At 40.4% G+C, this 17,024-nt stretch overlaps 2 protein-coding genes across 2 annotated transcripts; one reads left to right on the forward strand and one right to left on the reverse strand.

Moving 5' to 3' along the window:
- Positions 1 to 46: 46 nt before the first annotated feature.
- Positions 47 to 5,297, reverse strand: fdx1 (ferredoxin 1). The gene is made up of 4 exons (XM_069675308.1): positions 4,793 to 5,297; positions 1,758 to 1,882; positions 1,481 to 1,610; positions 47 to 1,064 (listed from the first exon to the last, which is right to left on the reverse strand). Exons 1-4 carry the CDS (start codon positions 4,924 to 4,926, stop codon positions 956 to 958), a joined length of 498 nt encoding a protein of 165 aa, XP_069531409.1. The 5' UTR covers positions 4,927 to 5,297; the 3' UTR covers positions 47 to 955.
- Positions 5,298 to 5,378: 81 nt separating this feature from the next.
- stradb (STE20 related adaptor beta) lies at positions 5,379 to 16,404 on the forward strand. Its single transcript, XM_069675307.1, has 12 exons — positions 5,379 to 5,608; positions 6,234 to 6,456; positions 7,079 to 7,159; positions 10,164 to 10,266; positions 10,378 to 10,499; positions 10,617 to 10,725; positions 10,873 to 10,996; positions 11,082 to 11,253; positions 11,378 to 11,482; positions 11,554 to 11,810; positions 11,910 to 11,952; positions 13,622 to 16,404. The coding sequence occupies exons 2-12, from the start codon at positions 6,445 to 6,447 to the stop codon at positions 13,781 to 13,783; spliced, it is 1,290 nt and encodes a 429-aa protein (XP_069531408.1). The 5' UTR covers positions 5,379 to 5,608; positions 6,234 to 6,444; the 3' UTR covers positions 13,784 to 16,404.
- Positions 16,405 to 17,024: the final 620 nt, after the last annotated feature.

Raw genomic sequence — 17,024 nt, forward strand, 5'->3', positions numbered from 1 at the left:
AGGTAAACAACAAACAACATGTAAAAACTGACAGTTCAACACGCCGTTAGAAAGGTGATTTTTATTACATTGTTTCTCACTCTTTACATAGATATATGTGTGTTCTAGCTATGTACAATCACATGATGAAATTATATGGTTACATGAAAGCTTCGATCAAACAATAGTAGGGGTATACATGTTGAGAATAAAATAATATAGGTCGGGGGGGATGTCAGCATCAGCACAATCTTTAAGGCGTCGAGAACTGTTAGTCGGTTCAAACGTTTCAGTCGCTGCGATCGGCTGCGTACCGCTTCGTTGCATTGTTCAGTGGATATGACCGAGTTCACGCGGGAAGGAGGACGGGCTAGTGTTGCATCTCGACCACATCTCAATCGTTTTCAGTGCCGGTTTTTAAATCAGAGCGACAAAAAAAAGATAAAAATGCTTTCTTGATAATCGAAGGCAGCGCCGAAGGAGAGGAGTAAAACAGCGACAGGCTGGCGTCGGCTTTATAAACTGTCACTTGAGGTTCGTTATGAGCTTATTTTCATGTTTCATCCGAGGCGACAAAGGTTTTCTGAGATTGATTCAAATGGAAAAACCTTTAATCAGAGCGGATTGACACAGTTAATATGATGTCATAGGTGTGTGTGTGTAGATCTCATTATGCTTTGATTCCACACCAGGACAGCAAAGTTCTCTACAGGTAACAAAGGCCGCCCTGTGCACCTAAAGTTACAGTTTCATTCTAAAAATCTTGCCTCGTCAATTTTTTTTACCGTCTATAAAAGTACGTTTGAGTCAATGTTCCTGTTTACCCAGAGCTGGAAATGTGTGTCTTTAAAAAAAAGGAGGGACAACATTGTTGCAGACGACATGTGCTGACAGATTCGCACCTACCATCGCGCCCGTGTACCCTCAGTTCTGACGGGGCGCAACCACACTGTCTGCACGCACGGGTTCCCCCCCGTTAAGAGGAGCCGTCTTTGCTCTGTCTGATGTCCGCTACGCTCTCGGGAACCCTGGCCACGACGCCCTCCATGGACTTCGTCAGACAGATCTGGCAACCCAGGCGAGACCTGTAAGCAGATTTCATCAACAGTCTTTAAACGCAGCATGAAAAAGGGATCTCTGCCACTTTAAATACAAACTACTATGAAGAGGTAATAACAATACAGTGCTTACAGAAGGGTGCAGCCGTTTGTAGGTTAATTGTAATGCTGTGAAAGGGGGCGTCGCCCTCCTTTGTTTACCTCTTTGTCCTTCAATGATTAACTGATCAGCTCTGACAAATCTCATTACATCAACAGAACTAGCTCATCAGCATCGTGTAAGGGTGTGAGATCACTTTCTAAAAGGATGAGGATGACATCATCTGTTGTATTTTTATCGGCTTGTTTTATATAGAAAAACTTTACACAACAACAAATAATCAGATTAAAAAGTACCAGTAAATATCACATTTTTTCATCATAGATGTGTTTGTGTCACTTACGTGTCAGTCAGTCCGTAGGCTAAGTCGAGCATGTCCATCTCCTCGTCTGTGACCGGCCCCAGCTGCTTGTAGATGTCCTCATCGAAGATCAGATGGCACGTGGAGCACGCCAGGGTTCCCTCGCACGCTCCTGAAGGCAGCAACACACACACATTTTTATACAACTTCTGATGGCTGAGATTAAGCTCAGTCGCAGCTCAGTGGTTCTATGGTATGATACTCGCAGGATGGTTTGTAACACGGGTGTCATGCAGAGAGAGTGTGAGTGTGTTCGTACCAAAGCCGTCAAAGTCGAGGTCTTCATTAATGACGATATCTAGCAGTGAGTCTCCAGGCGCGCCCTTCACTGTGATCTTCTCCCCGTCTCTGTTGATGAAGTGGACCGTCACCTTATTGTCCGCCCTGAGACACACACACGCAAAGAACACACTTTATGTTAATCATTTGTTTCTGTTTTACATACCTGAAATATTTCTTAAGTCGAGATATTCTTACAGGAGAGGTCAGAACTAATAACTCACCTCACAGGCTTGAAACAGACCTGACTGTCACTTCACTGCCCTCTAGTGGGCAGATATGGTCACATGTCAAAGTGCTTCAAAATGTGGGAAACTAAGAAATGTGTTAACTATATACAGAACATTCATCGTACAGATCATTACTGTCTATATCAGGGGAGGGCAACCCTGCTCCTGGAGGACCACCTTCCCTATACACCTGATTTGAATGATCTGCTCGTTATCAACCAACTGAAGCGTCTCAGGGGATTGGTAACTAGCGACACATTAGAATCAGGTGTGTTAGAGTGCAGAGATATTGGTATACTGGTCTATTTTATATATATAGTGCTGTATAAATGCTACATTTCCACTCGATGGTTTAACTCCAGTAAAGTTGCACCTACGCAAATCGCAGGCATCTGCTAAGGCATATTAATCCTCCCTTAATGTTGGGTGCAAAACATAAATTCTTACAACTTAATATATAGTCAGGTTAGTAAATAAAAAGTATAATTTTGCAACAATTAGACCATATTTAAGTCATTCTTTAATCTAAAATTAAATTCTACTAATATTTGATGAATCCAGCTTCTTAAATATCACAAGTTCCTGAGTTTTCTTGTCTTACATTATAGTATAAGTCAATTTCATATTTTAATTTTGCAATTTTTTTTGACATTTTATGGAACCAAAAAAGTCTGCTTACACGACCATGAAAAATAGTTGGTTGCAACCCTTAAAATCCACGTTGAAAAAGGGCGTTAGAAAAGTCACAACTAAACCCAAATTGTGCTGGAAACCTAACTTGACCTTCTATGGTTAATGCTTGTAAAAAGAAAAGCGTCTCTGCCTATGATGCCTTCAAACGCCTTGGGAAATCCAGAGACTCACTGAAAGTTATTTCTCAGTTTCAGTTAAGAATGGTTCACAATGAAAAAACAAAATGTTGCTCTGGCACCGGAGAATAAATTAATTAATGAGGTCGGTTATAAAACGACATCACACACAAATAAGGGGAGGATTTCGTAGGTGACATGTAGGACATTCAGGATAAACATTCCTCATCTGATTAGTATGGCTGTTAAAGTAACTATTTTGCTGGAGTGAGCTTTTAGATAGGAATCAAGTAAGATGGCAACATTGTCAGTGTATAGGAGGCTGCACACGTCCTCTGGTGCAACTTGTTTTTTTAACTGCACATAAGCATCAACACCAAACGTCCAAGGTCTAAACCTCTCTCACTTCCTCCACCATACATGTTCAATGACCTTTTGGTAATCTCAGGACCGGCAGAGCCCATATGTAATCCGCTTTACGAAATATGTCAATTATAAAACTTTCATCCATACTCGCTCGTGCACTGCGTGACCCTGTAAGACAAAAACAGGCTGAACCCTCGGAAATGTTGATCGCCAGTCAGTGTGGACTTTTGAAAACTGCAGTTACGTGAGGGTCAGGGCCGGTGTTTACACGTTTAAGGCCAAACCTGCTTTGTGCAACAAGGGGGGGGGTTTGACAAGCTGTTTGGCCCTGGGACGCCTAACCTTGATCAAAGCCTTGTAGCTGAACAGAAGGATGGATCACTTCAGCCTCATCCAAGGTTCAACAATCACTGTCCAAGAATGTAACGCTACTTTTGCTACATTGTGGCACACAGGGTTTTTAATTTACCTGGTTGCTAAACAGTTTTATCATACAAAATGGGAGTTGCTAATGCTCGTCATCTTCTCTTTTGTGTTCTTTAAATGTCCCATTTGTGTGTTTGTCTGCAACTATGTGTATATTATGCTGCTGCCTCTCTTTGCCAGGTCCCCCTTGAAAAAGAGATTGTTAATCTCAGTGGGACTATTCCTGGTTAAAGCTGTTGTGAGGAGTTTTTTCACAGGTTATGAAACAGACTGAAGTTAATTCTGTTTACTCTATATGACCTACAAAAGCAAACCAGACCATCAGCGAGAAGACTGATTATTTCTATGTAGTTATTTTTAATGACTGAAACTGCTGGTGGGGGCTAGGTGTCAGATTAAATGATTAACGGCACGCTGCTTTTGTTTACATTTTATGACTTATTATTTCTGCACTGATTTTTCTTTACTCTTCCTTGGGAAACATCTCAGGCCAAACTCTGTTAAAAAATCTGACACTTTAAAAATGCAAAATGCATATGCATCACTCACTTTAAATGTTTGCCCTGGAAACAGTAAACAACCGCAGTGTTCAGTTAACCGCTTCATCTGACAGCTACCCCCCACCAGTGGTTTGAGGCATTAAAAATAACTGTATAGAAATAACCAATCTTGTCGCTGATGGTCTGGTTTGCTTTTGTAGGTCATATAGAGTAAACAGAATTAATTTCAGTCTGTTTCATAACCAGCAAACAACTTCTCACAGGAGCTTTAATAGCCTCTTATGCACAAACGCCACATAGTTCGATTCAATTAGTCCTTTAGGGTTTTGATAGTGGTCGAGCTGATTTCTCCACATTGGCTTAATAATACAGTGATTCCAGAGGAGGATCAGCTGAGGGAACAAAAACACTTTTACGAGGACACACCAGTCCTACGCAGGTGCCTCATATAAGGTGACCCTAGCACCGAAAAGCGTAATGGACATAAGAAAAGAGTCTTCAGTCATTTTCTACCCAAAAAGCTTCCAGGTGTGGGCTCATAAAAAGTTGGATCTAAAACTCTCCGTTTTATGAATGGAGTTTGGCATGCGGCTCTGTGCTTACAAAACCGTGATGGGCATTCGGAGCGTTTGGGTTCAAAGTTTGCTCTGCACTGTAGGGAGCTCTTTACATAAAGTAACCTACCTCAGAGGTTGTGTGGCGGTGGTAAAGCTCCTATGACCCGTCAGCCAGGCACTTGACGTTAAAGCCGCCGTCCTCCGCGTATATTCTCGTAGTCTTACGTGAGCAAGTCTTCTGAATGCTGTTACCAAAGCCATTTGAAGTGCAGACCAGTTGAAAATGAGCACAGAAACTATCCGACCTGCTGATCAAACACGCACTTTGGGTTACACTGCTTACTTCAGTTGAGCTCGTTGCTTCTCCAACGCACGGAGTGAGACCCCAAAGTTGTTTGACTTAGCCGAGCGAGCTAGCTAGCTAGCTAAACTAGCTTGTTTTATGTGCGAGAAGTCACTCTGTCACTGTCACGTTCATTGCGTGACGTGTAACATATGGCAACTGGGCGTTGTCTGAGATAACAAATCAATTAGCTCATTTGCTCGTGATAATAAGCTACAAAACACAGAGCAGGCAGAAAGTATCCGCTGTAATTACACGACTACTCCAGTTTACGGTCAAATTGCAAATGTGACGGTCCTCCCATCAGGGAGGGCGATCCAGCTACGTCATCATCGCGCGACAGTTAGCTCAATGACGTTTAAATCGCGCGTCAATTATCTGTGTCAAATTAAAAGTCCTATATGCAATTTTCGTCTTGGGATGTTATGTTGTTCGATATTGACTCTACAGTTAACTACTTTATGCACACTTAATGTAATTTGGTCCTGCAGTGAAAGAATATGAACTTTGTGGACCAAGCGTCGTTTAGGATATCAGGCTCTCCTTTGTATTTTTAACTTGTTTACGTCGAAGCGCACGAGCTGCTGGAGCGAGGAGAACGTAAGTAGCTTCGTTTTATTACAGCATACTTTAAATTAAAACCATAAATATGAGACATTTTCTTTAAGTGATCTAACGTTATTTCAATGCTTGAGCTTGAACCATGAAAATGTATTTATATAAGTAAGCCTACCGAAATGGTACACCTACAGGGGGTGTTATTGTTGTTATGTTGCTCTTCCAATATTTTCTTTGTTCGTTATTAAAAATCAACGTATAAAACGGTGCTATTCTTAATGCGATAACTAGCTTATTGCAAATTGCTAATTGTCATTAACTGTCAGACGACAGACGCGACATGTTTGAATACAGTCGCCCTTTGATTATTCTAAAATGGCTGCAGTAAATCTTAAATAGAATCCAATTTTTAAAAAATTATTGTGTTGTTACACTTTACATTTTTCTGTAATCAACAAAAGTAGTTTTACGTAGAACTGACAGGATCTCCTTCTAGTGCATTACAAACAAAGCCAACTGGAAAAAAATGTATGAAGGTTGAACGGGAAGATGATACTCTACATCCAAACAATGTTTTCTAGCTTCATTCACAATTTTCCCTCCACTGACTCACACCTGAACGGGGATCCCCGCCGTTGAATTTCATACACTCTCCTCCGATCTCTAGATCAGCTGATGCAGCCAGGTTACCTGCAGACGGATGGATGAATGGCTGAGGTTGGATGGCTGCTTTCTAGTCTAGTGGGGGATTCGCCGTTTGTCTCAAATTTCACTGCTGCGCTGCATCCTCCTTTCTCCCTCCATCGCGATCGGTCCCCTTTGGCCTGTGAGCGGATGAATGACAAAGCCTGTGATTTTAGCATCGCCAAAAGGACTCCATGTCTTTCTTGGTAAGAATATCACGCTGCATGGTTTTTGCTGTGTGCCTCCGTGCGTGCCAATTATGACCTACGAGGTAGTCACGACCTGTGGGCTGATTCTGATGCCTCTGGTGGGATATGGTAAATTCAAAGATTATTTAAAGTGTATAAAATACTATGAGCTTCCAGATATCGATGCATTAATAATAATATATTACATTTGCATTTTCTGTCAAGTGAGCTTCCAAATATTCTTTTGATAGCTTGTCTACAAGGTGTAACCCCTTTGCATCTGCATTTACACATATATTAAGGAAAATATCAATAATTATACATGTTATATGTGCAACCCTTACATCTAATTATGTATGCAGCTATTATCTGGCTCTGTTGGGACACATTAGCTGCCTCTTACTGCCTGTTATCACCCCTCTGATTCCCTCTTCACTCACCACTTCCGATATAATGCTCTGTAAGTGCCCTCGCAGCTCACATTCCTCGATGCTTGCTTCTCTTACCTCATCTCTGACCCTCCCAACCTTCCCCGGAGGCAGTGTATCATCCTCCGCTCCATCCTACCTCCATGTTTCCTCTCCACTCCTATTCCCTTTGGGCATGTCTCACCTGTGTGCTCCTGCCCCCCCTTCACCAGGACTGTTCCTGCATCTCCCACGCTCAGGTCCAGCCCTTGGACATAGAGGAGCGCTATGAGGACACCAGCCACCAGTTCCTGGTCAGTAGCCAAGACTCTGTCAGCATGGAGACAGGCGTCACACTGAAGCTCTCCCATCATTTCATGTCTCTTCATTTATCAGCCGTCTGAAGGTGCTTAACCCTCGCCTTAAAGTTGTAAAAGACAGAAGCTCTTGGAATTATATTGCAGCAGTTAGCGCTGTTAATCACATTTAAAGGGGCACTCAATCAATTTAATATTCCATAGCATAAGCGATTACTAGAGGCAGATTAAAGGGGAGTTATTATGCTGATTTCAAGCTTCATATTTCACTTTATAATACCTGTGGAGTTGCTTAGCATAATTTACAGTTAAAAAAAAAAAATGCAGGCCCTCATACAGCCTCTGCCTGAAACGACTCAGTCAGCTCTGTCCCTTTAAGAAACCCAGCTTTCTTCTGATTGGCCAGCTCTCCGAAGCCAGCTTATAGGAAAAAAACTGTGTGAAACCTGGCGTTCACAGCGGCCTGCAGACTGAGCTGAGACACCTGGGGACTACTCCAACATACTTTTACCTACAGATTTGAAACTTCACCCACGTTTAGTCTGGACATCCAACATTATAAAAATATACATATGTCTTAGAATATGAAACAGCATTATACCCCCTCTTTAAAATAAAATCAGTCAAAATTGGCGGAAAAAGGCAAATATCTCCAGATTTTAAGTTCTCAGTATGTGTCAAGCTCCAAAAACAGTGGATACTACAATTCCCATAATGCAATTCTTTTTCAATAGATCCTTTATGCAAGGTGACATTTGTAATTCATTTTTAATGACGCCCAAAGCTGCATATGAAATTGCATTCTATGCCCTAAACACCCATTAAGGCTACTTTACCCAACATGCTCTAGTATGAATAAACAGTAGTTGGCATGTTTTCAGACAAACAGCTCAGAGCCATCAGCGAATATTATCACTACATGTCCTCAGAACCTCTTTGTCTCTTGGAGATGGTAATTGTGGTACATTAAAGCAACGACAATACGTACAATGATGGTACCAAACAATGAGGTTATTTAGAATATGTACATATTTAAGATTATATTCACACTTAAAGTAAAGTGTTATGGATCCTGTTGTTGTTGTAGTCAGCACTGCATGGCACAGTGTAATAGTTTGCATTTCACATACTACGGTTTCATCTCACTCATTAGCCTCTTAGTACAGAATTTGGACACAGGCACAGACCCTGATCAGACTTAACAAGGCTCCTCCACAGACACACAAGACATTATACAGCAGACTCAACATTGCTATAAAATCAGCAGAGTGCCCCTTTAATGAATCAGTAATATTCCATGTAAAAACTCTATTGCAAAATTGGATGTTGAATACTTATATAACTTATTATCCTAAATGCAGGCATTCATATTAAATACTTATTTTTAACTACTTAAAATATACTGTTTTTAAAGGTCATTTTCCCCCCTTGATAATGCAGACCAACATTTGGGAAAGTATGGTTAAAACCAGTAAAACACAATCAGCTGGTGTGTTTTAAACAAAGGCGCATCAGACACCGGCAGCAGTCTGATGCTGAAACAGAACCATACTCTGTCCCAAATATCTGTCTGCACAACTGCAAGCATCCCCCTTCCTTCCTTCGTCAGCCATTTTTGCCACACATTCCCCCACTACCTCAAAACTGGTTAATGTGTTGAAAGCATAATTAAAGGGGCAGTATGTGAAATTTTTTACAGGCTCAGTTTGGTTATTTTTAATACAAGTAACAATGTAGGTTTACTGTATTTATAGTGGGTTGGTCCGGACTGAAATATCTCAACAACTATTGGATGGATTACAATGAAATATTGTAACTCCCTCTTCCCTCCCCCGGAGCTACCTCTCAGCCATTACACACTACGATGGACACCTCCCTCAATAAACAACTGCAGAACAACAGCAAACAAAAACAGGAACTTACACCCAGTGTTACAATATTTGTCAAAACAGATTTTCCCGCCAATTTGAGTCACCGCATCATTGTTTCATCTCAATTTGTGGCAAATTCTGTGAAAAAGACACCAAATTACAGTTAATGAATGCATTAATTTTACACGTTACCTTTTTTAGGGGCATTTTGTATTCTTCCGTTAGTCAAATATTGTGATGTATCATTATATGATTGTCTTGCAATTTATCAGTTATTGCACAATCACTGTATCGTGATGTTATCATTATCTTGGGCCATGTATTGCATCGCGTATCGTATCGTAATATATCGTAATATATCGTAATATATCGTATGGTAGCGTATCGTACCGTACCGTACCGTACCGTACCGTACCGTATCGTAACGAATCTTATCGTAATGTATCGTATCGCACCGTATCGTATCGTATCGTTTCGTAACGTAACGTAACGTAACGTAACGTACCGCACCGTAACGTATCGTATCGTATCGTATCTTATCGTACCGTACCGTACCGTAACGAATCGTATCGTATCGTATCGTATCGTACCGTACCTTATCGTACCGTATCGTACCGTATCGTACCGTATCGTACCGTACCGTTTCGTATTGTACTGTATTGTACCGTACCTTATTGTATCGTTCTGTACCGCATTGTATTGTATCGTATCTTTTTTTTTCGTATCGTATTGTACCGTACCGTATCGTATCGTACTGTGTTTTACCGTAACGCATTGTATTGCATATCGTACCCTTGATTCCCACCCCTAATTAACATAGTCATTGTATGTAGTCACAGTATGAGCAAGTTGACGTTAGCATTTAGGTGCTCATTGATTTATTATGTTAAAACAGTTATTAAGATCAGAGCTGTTTTTTAATTAGTTTTTACTCCCCATGTTCTGTCAATATCAATTAATGTCCTTCTGGTTATTAGCAGAGGTTGATGAAGGTCATAGAATCTCATTTAAAGTGACCGCTCTTCTTTAAATGTTGAGTTACGTATATAATAAACACTGACACCACATCTACTTTTGATATAAATGCATAATATGTGTGTGCTGGCTGATGTGTGTGTGCGTCCCTGCAGAGCTGTGACGGTTCTGAATACACTCTGCAAGGCCCGGCAGGAGGCGATGACATCACAGGACTCTCAGCTGTGCCGGCCCACTACCAGCTGCTGTCTGAGCTGGGTGAGTGCACAACAACGTTCACTTGAGTCTGACCATTAGAGCAATCAAGACAAAATTTGACAGCTGTATATGCAGTTAGATTTCAGTTCAAGTCAATGCTTTGTATCACAGGGAGGGGCTTCAATAACCTGAGCCAGGTAAACATGGCACGATACATCCCAACCGGCCAGCTAGTGGCCGTCAAACAAACCAACCTGGACGAGTGCACCGAGGAGGAGCTGCTGCAGCTCATGGTGAGCTTTATTAAAAAAATGTTTAAGTGTATCAGACATGCTTCTCTAAACCTATAATCAACTAATAGCTGCTCTCCATGCGGCTTTGTTTCTGTCTGATTGTGTGTAAAACGCCAGAACGAGGTTCTGCTGTCCAGGCTGTTCCGTCACCCCAACCTGCTGACCTCTCGCCTGGTTTTCAGCTCCTGCTGCCAGCTGTGGGTCCTCACACCGCTCATGGCCTATGGTCAGCAACTTTTTCACTTCAATAACTTTGTATTTTTCTTTGTTTTATTCTTAAAACCAAATTTACTACATCTGCAAGATCTGACAATGGATTTAATAGTTGATTAGACATGCTTTTGCGTCCTTTCCCCTCTCCGCCTGTCTGCAGGCTCTGCAGACACCTTACTAAGAACATATTTCCCAGATGGAATGAGTGAATCCCTCATAGCGTACCTGCTGTATGGAGTGCTGAAAGCCTTGGAATACTTGCACCAGATGGGTTACGTACACCGGTGAGTGTGAGACAGGAAACATTATAAGATAGATTGAGTTTAGATATTTTGCCTCTTATTGTCTGTCATATTCCACTTCTTCCAGGGGGGTGAAGGCCAGTCACATCCTGTTGTCAGGAGAGGGGCGTGTCTACCTCTCTGGGCTGCACAGTGTTTACAGTATGATGCGTGAGGGGAAGAGGATGAGAGCGGTGTTCGACATGCCCCACCACAGCCCCGCTCTGCTGCCCTGGCTGAGCCCCGAGCTGCTGCGACAGGTCAGGACTCACTAGATTAAGACGGATACTCCACTTTTCCGGAGCATAAGCTCAATGCCTGCATTATTTCCAGCCTTATTCTAATGTATTCTGTCTCCTCTTTACATGGTGTTGCTCTCAGTAGGACCTGCACGGTTATGGAGTGAAGTCAGATATCTACAGTGTAGGTATCGTGGCCTGTGAGCTGGTCAGCGGCAGGGTGCCTTTCCAGGATATGCCACCCACTCAGGTAACGAAACCTTCAAAGATCAGTTCACCCAAAGTCCGAAATTGCATTGAAGTTTGAATCTTCCTCTTCAGATGCTGCTCCAGAAGCTGCGCGGCTCCCACTGCTGCCTCCTGGACGTGGCTCCCTTCCCGCTGGGTGAGCTGGGGGGGCTGAAGGTGTCACGGTCCGGGGTGGACTCCGGCATCGGGGAGAGCGTGGCTACAGGAAGCCTGACGCACAGCGCTACGGCTCCTCCCACAGATCGACCTCAGAGCCCCGGGCCCAAAAACCACTCTGCCACTCTGCACAACCTGGTCCAGCTGTGTCTGCAGCAGCAGCCTGAGCGCAGGTACTTACAGTAAAGGACCAGTCTGCTTTATTTCACAATTTTTCTCATTGAAAACACAACCCTGGATGAAAATGTTTGTCCTGGTTTTGTCTTCCTTAGACCGTCAGCATCCACACTGTTGACCCACGCCTTCTTCAAGCAGGTGGGTGTTTAGTAGTAATGCCAGCTCCTCTCAGTGGAGCTCCCCTGTAAAATCACTTTATTCTAACACTGTTGTCGTGAGAACGACGAGGCTTCTGTCTGTCCCCACTTGTTATAACTGCTTATTACACGGCTGTGTTAAATACTCGATTCTGATTGGTTAATTACGGCATTCAGAGGTCTGTTAGTTCTCGATAGCAGACTGTTGTTATGAAGAACAGACCGTTGCTAGGGATGCGGCTCTAATCACACAATCCGGAGGACTAACTGTAATCATATCAATCCGCTGAAAGAAGTCCGGTTAATTTGACGAAAATGTCAACAGACTCTGATTCATGCGGTCCAATTCACCTCATCTTACCTCACCATCAGTGAAAAACGTTTCCATTTAATGTGAGTAAAAACAGCTAGGTTGGCTCCTTTTAAGAAGGCTATAGAAATAACCGTTGCTATGGAAGCAGCTCTCACTGTGAGTGTAACGGACTATTTTTTAAACTAGTTTTTTTGTAGAAATTCATGGTCCCAAAAAAATTTATTGGAAATATTATACAGAATTTCCGTCTGGTGTCACCTACAGGCGAACATATCCACTTGTCTGACAAGTTCACCACAGGATACCTTCTAGTTGCTTGATAAATGTTAGCATTAGCTGTTCTTTAACAGGAAACTTCTGAGAAAAAAAACACAATCTTACGCAAACAAATGAAATCTAATATCAATTAAATACATTCTTTTCCAATTCGACACACTTGTAGAGTTTGCTGCTACAACCTTACTTGGTCTGGTACGACCGGAAACATAGCTGGTGGTTAATGTTAGCTTACGTTAGCATATTTTAGAGAGACTTCGTGACTCTTTCTACACTATTTTTTAGCATGTCATGTAAGATAATTATTCATATTTATAAAAAAAATGAAAAACAAGATGTAAAAGAACATTAGACTCAATATTAAGGTTTATTAAAAACAAGTTTTTTGACCAAATGCCTACAGCTCTATTGCTACCAGGCACCGCTGTATTCTTTGTTTAGGGCCAACTAGCTAGTGTTACCCTAATAACCAGCCAAACTAAGAAAGTGAACAAGGTAAACAATATATCTAAAAATGTCAGAAAAGCTGGTTGAAAATAATAGGGAAAGATGTGTGCCTTTTAAATGCTGAATTAACCTGAGAATCCTCAAAGGAATCCAGTGATAGTGCCTGAACCTTCATGAGTACAGTACAACAGAAACGGCTAATAGCTAATTCAGCTAACTTTTAATTCTTGCAATTTACCAAAACAAAATAGGCTAAAAAAATGTTGCAGCAGCTAAATAGCTAGCTGACATAGCAGTATTATATATTTCTTGATACAAATCTGCATATTAGCATTGTCATTGTGCTCGCTAACATTCTGCTAATGTTAGCATTTAACTCAAAGCAACGTTTGCCTACATTAAGCCTCACAGAGCTGCTAACATAGCTTAGTTTTGTTGACTATACTCAGACTTTAACCGACTTTATTAAATAATTATGTTTAATACAATATACTTCAAACACAAGACCATACTATTAACCATAGTATTATAACACAGTAGTTTAGCCAGAATACATACAATATAACAACATATGTGAGTGCTGATACTTTATGTTTTGCCATTGTTTGAGCTGAGTTGTGTTGTTCTGTGACAGGTGAAGAGGCACACCAGAGACTCCTTCCTCAGCCTCATGTACCCAGCAGTGCCCCTCACCAGCCTGGAGGACCCTCCAGTATCTTCCCCCCCCACCCCGTCCTGCCACCCTCTGACGTCCACCCCCACAGACCCCACTGACGGTGTGTGGGACTTCTCCTAACCCCACTTCTCCGTCCACAGACCTCCAAATACTGACTAGCAAGCCAAACACAAGACAATCAAAGCAGAGCAATGAGGCCAAATTCTACTGTGCTTTTATTTTGTATTATTAACTCTCTGAGCCTTTTTAAGTAGTTTTATAGTTTTTTATATGTTTGTCTGATACATATGTGGAGTTTTGGTCAACTGTGAAAGTGCTGGATCAAAAAGCTGCTCTGATCATATATTAAGGATCGATGATAATAATAGTGGACTGTCAACGAGTTCAAGAACAAAAGACTGATCGACTGACTAATAATCACGCACTTCCGAAAAAGTCAACTGCGAGTTAAAGGAAAAGTCCACCAAGAAATACTTTGTTGTTAAAAAACAGCAACTGGCGCTAAACCTTTTTGTTTTCACAGTTTAAGTTTTTACATTTTCATGGATAATGGCCATTTCTTTGGGGGTGCCCATTGAACCTGTTTTACTCATCCTCTTAAACCATTCTGAAGAATTGAGAACCCTAACTTAATCTAAAGAAAAAATTTCAACCTATTCACCTATTATATTGTAATAGTGTAAGTATAAGAGACTAAGTCAGGGTGGATTTTTCCTTTCCAAGTGTTATTTCGTATACTTACTGTGAATAGTGAATACTGAGGTTCATGATAAGATATTTTTAACTAGTATGTGCATATATATTCATCATTATCAAAGGGTTTTTGCATCAAAATACCCACACATTTTCTGACTCATAACTCAGTCAGTTTCAAAAACACAGATGTGCTACACACAATCTACATTAAGTGTGTCTTACACTTTCGGAAGAGATCATTATCTCTGGTGTCCACCCTGAGTAATTGTCCGAATATTGGCCTTATATCTGCAATGCTTATAGCTAATTTGTCATACTTCTAATAGTGCCAATTAGCAAAACATGTAAACAAATAAAGGCTTTAAAAAAGTGGCTCAAGTTGTAGCAGCTAAATAGCAACTAACTAGCTGACATTTTGCATCCTATTTATATCCTTCATATTATGGGAATTGTGGGTTGAAAACTTAGAGCTTTATTAAACTGTAATGGAACTATGGTTCGAAACTTAGAGCCCTATTAAGCTGTAATGGAACTATGGTTTGAAAAACTTAGAGCCCTATTAAACTGTAATGGAACTATGGTTTGAAAACTTAGAGCCCTATTAAGCCATAATAAAACTTAATTTAAAAAACATGGAGCTCTATTAAACTGTAATGGAACTATGGTTCGAAACTTAGAGCTCTATTAGACCGTAATGGCACTATAGTGCAAAAACATAGAGCTCTATTAAAAACTGTAATGGAACTATGGTTCAAAAACTTAGAACTCTATTAAGCCATAATAAAACTTAATTTCAAAAACATGGAGCTCTATTAGACCGTAATGGAACTATGGTTCGAAACTTAGAGCTCTATTAGACCGTAATGGCACTATAGTGCAAAAACATAGAGCTCTATTAAAAACTGTAATGGAACTATGGTTCGAAAACTTAGAGCCCTATTAAGCCATAATAAAACTTAATTTAAAAAAACATGGAGCTCTATTAAACTGTAATGGAACTATGGTTCGAAACTTAGAGCTCTATTAGACCGTAATGGCACTATAGTGCAAAAACATAGAGCTCTATTAAAAACTGTAATGGAACTATGGTTCGAAAACGTAGAGCTCTATTAAGCCATAATAAAACTTTGGTTCAAAAACATGGAGCTCTATTAGACCGTAATGGAACTATGGTTCGAAAACTTAGAGCTCTATTAAACAGTAACGGAACTATGGTTTGAAAAACTTAGAGCTCTATTAAACTGTAATGGAACTATGGTTCGAAAACTTAGCCATAATAAAACTTTGGTTCAAAAACATGGAAGTCTATTAAACTGTAATGGAACTATGGTTCGAAACTTAGAGCTCTATTAGACCGTAATGGAACTATGGTTCAAAAACATAGAGCTCTATTAGACCGTAATGGAACTATGGTTCGAAACTTAGAGCTCTATTAAGCCATAATGGAACTATGGTTTGAAAACATAGAGCTCTATTAAGCCGCAATTTAATATATGTTTTGATGGATATTATTCAGCGTATATTTGATCAGAATTGTACTCAAGTCTACAACTCTCCCTAACGTTAAGCCTTGAGACCATTTTGACACTGTATCAGAAATTGGACTTTATTTGTACAATGTCTAAATGTTTTGAAAACTATCCACAATCATATATGTAATTATACTGTTGCTGTATGTTTGAACATATATGCACATAGTGTTTATGTATAGGCATTTTAAAACATGTTCTCATATCTTTGCCTTTTAACAAATATGAGAACGTGCAAATTGACTATTAAAAAAAAGCACATATGCAATAGAGTAACTTGTACATGTCCCATGTAGGATTTAGAAACCCTCAGTAGATTTAAACCTTCCCTTCCCTGATCATCAATTTTACAACATAAAACAATATTTCTACTGTGCTGTGTGACCACTTATCCAACAATGCCTTTTTGTTTGAATGAACCTGCATTCTGAATATGGTGATCTATCTGTAACTGTGATTAAGTGTACTGTGTATGAGAACTGTGATCCGCAGTTTATGTCAAACATGGTAGCTGTATGAGCCTTATATATATGTAAACACATATTATAAAAGATATATATGTATATACTAAATTTGATTTTAAAAACTTCCTGTTTGCTTTGATTTAATTTTTTATAGATGTCTGTTGATAGAAAAGTGTGTGTGTGTGTGTGTGTATGATATTATTGCATTTTTTAATATTTGAATACACCTTCTTCCTTTGAAATAGATCATTTCGCTCCAGAAACACGTCAGCAATCATTTACTCTGGTTAGGCTATAAAAAGCAGTTTCCTCCTCTTCCACTAGGTGGCAATAAAACATCAAAACGAATCGATTGAGTTCTGCAACCAAGCCCAGCCCTTAGCAACCACGTAGCTCCACATCGACAACGCAAAGTGGATAGACTGTCGCAAACACGTTAAGTATTATGATGAATATTACAAGCCACATATCGTGCGACTGATTTTTCTTATATCAATTTATTAAAGACGCACGTATAGTGTACTGAAAATGCAGCTTAAGCCTTGGTTTGCCACTTGGATGGAAGTATTGTGCGGCCAGTTGCTGCAGTGTATTTTGTATCCGGTTTGCTTACCAAAGTAAAGGTTCACATGCAGCGCAGTGAGGTTGAACTGGATTGTCATTTAAATATTA

The sequence above is a fragment of the Semicossyphus pulcher genome, unplaced genomic scaffold, assembly GCF_022749685.1.
Source record: "Semicossyphus pulcher isolate SPU_LCO1_2020_fin unplaced genomic scaffold, fSemPul1.0.p SCAF_24, whole genome shotgun sequence".
Lineage (NCBI taxonomy): Eukaryota > Metazoa > Chordata > Actinopteri > Labriformes > Labridae > Semicossyphus > Semicossyphus pulcher.

What these genes read in the sequence shown, in the direction of transcription:
- stradb (XM_069675307.1), top strand. An exon ending in AGGAGCTGCTGCAGCTCATG is followed by an intron (nt 10,500 to 10,616) that starts GTGAGCTTTATT and finishes GTAAAACGCCAG; the next exon opens with AACGAGGTTCTGCTGTCCAG. An exon ending in CCCACGCCTTCTTCAAGCAG is followed by an intron (nt 11,953 to 13,621) that starts GTGGGTGTTTAG and finishes GTTCTGTGACAG; the next exon opens with GTGAAGAGGCACACCAGAGA.
- fdx1 (XM_069675308.1), bottom strand. Translation starts at nt 4,926, where the DNA reads ATGGCTTTGGTAACAGCATTCAGAAGACTTGCTCACGTAAGACTACGA. An exon ending in CCTCGACTTTGACGGCTTTG is followed by an intron (nt 1,611 to 1,757) that starts GTACGAACACAC and finishes TGCTGCCTTCAG; the next exon opens with GAGCGTGCGAGGGAACCCTG. An exon ending in GCCTACGGACTGACTGACAC is followed by an intron (nt 1,065 to 1,480) that starts GTAAGTGACACA and finishes ATCTGCTTACAG; the next exon opens with GTCTCGCCTGGGTTGCCAGA.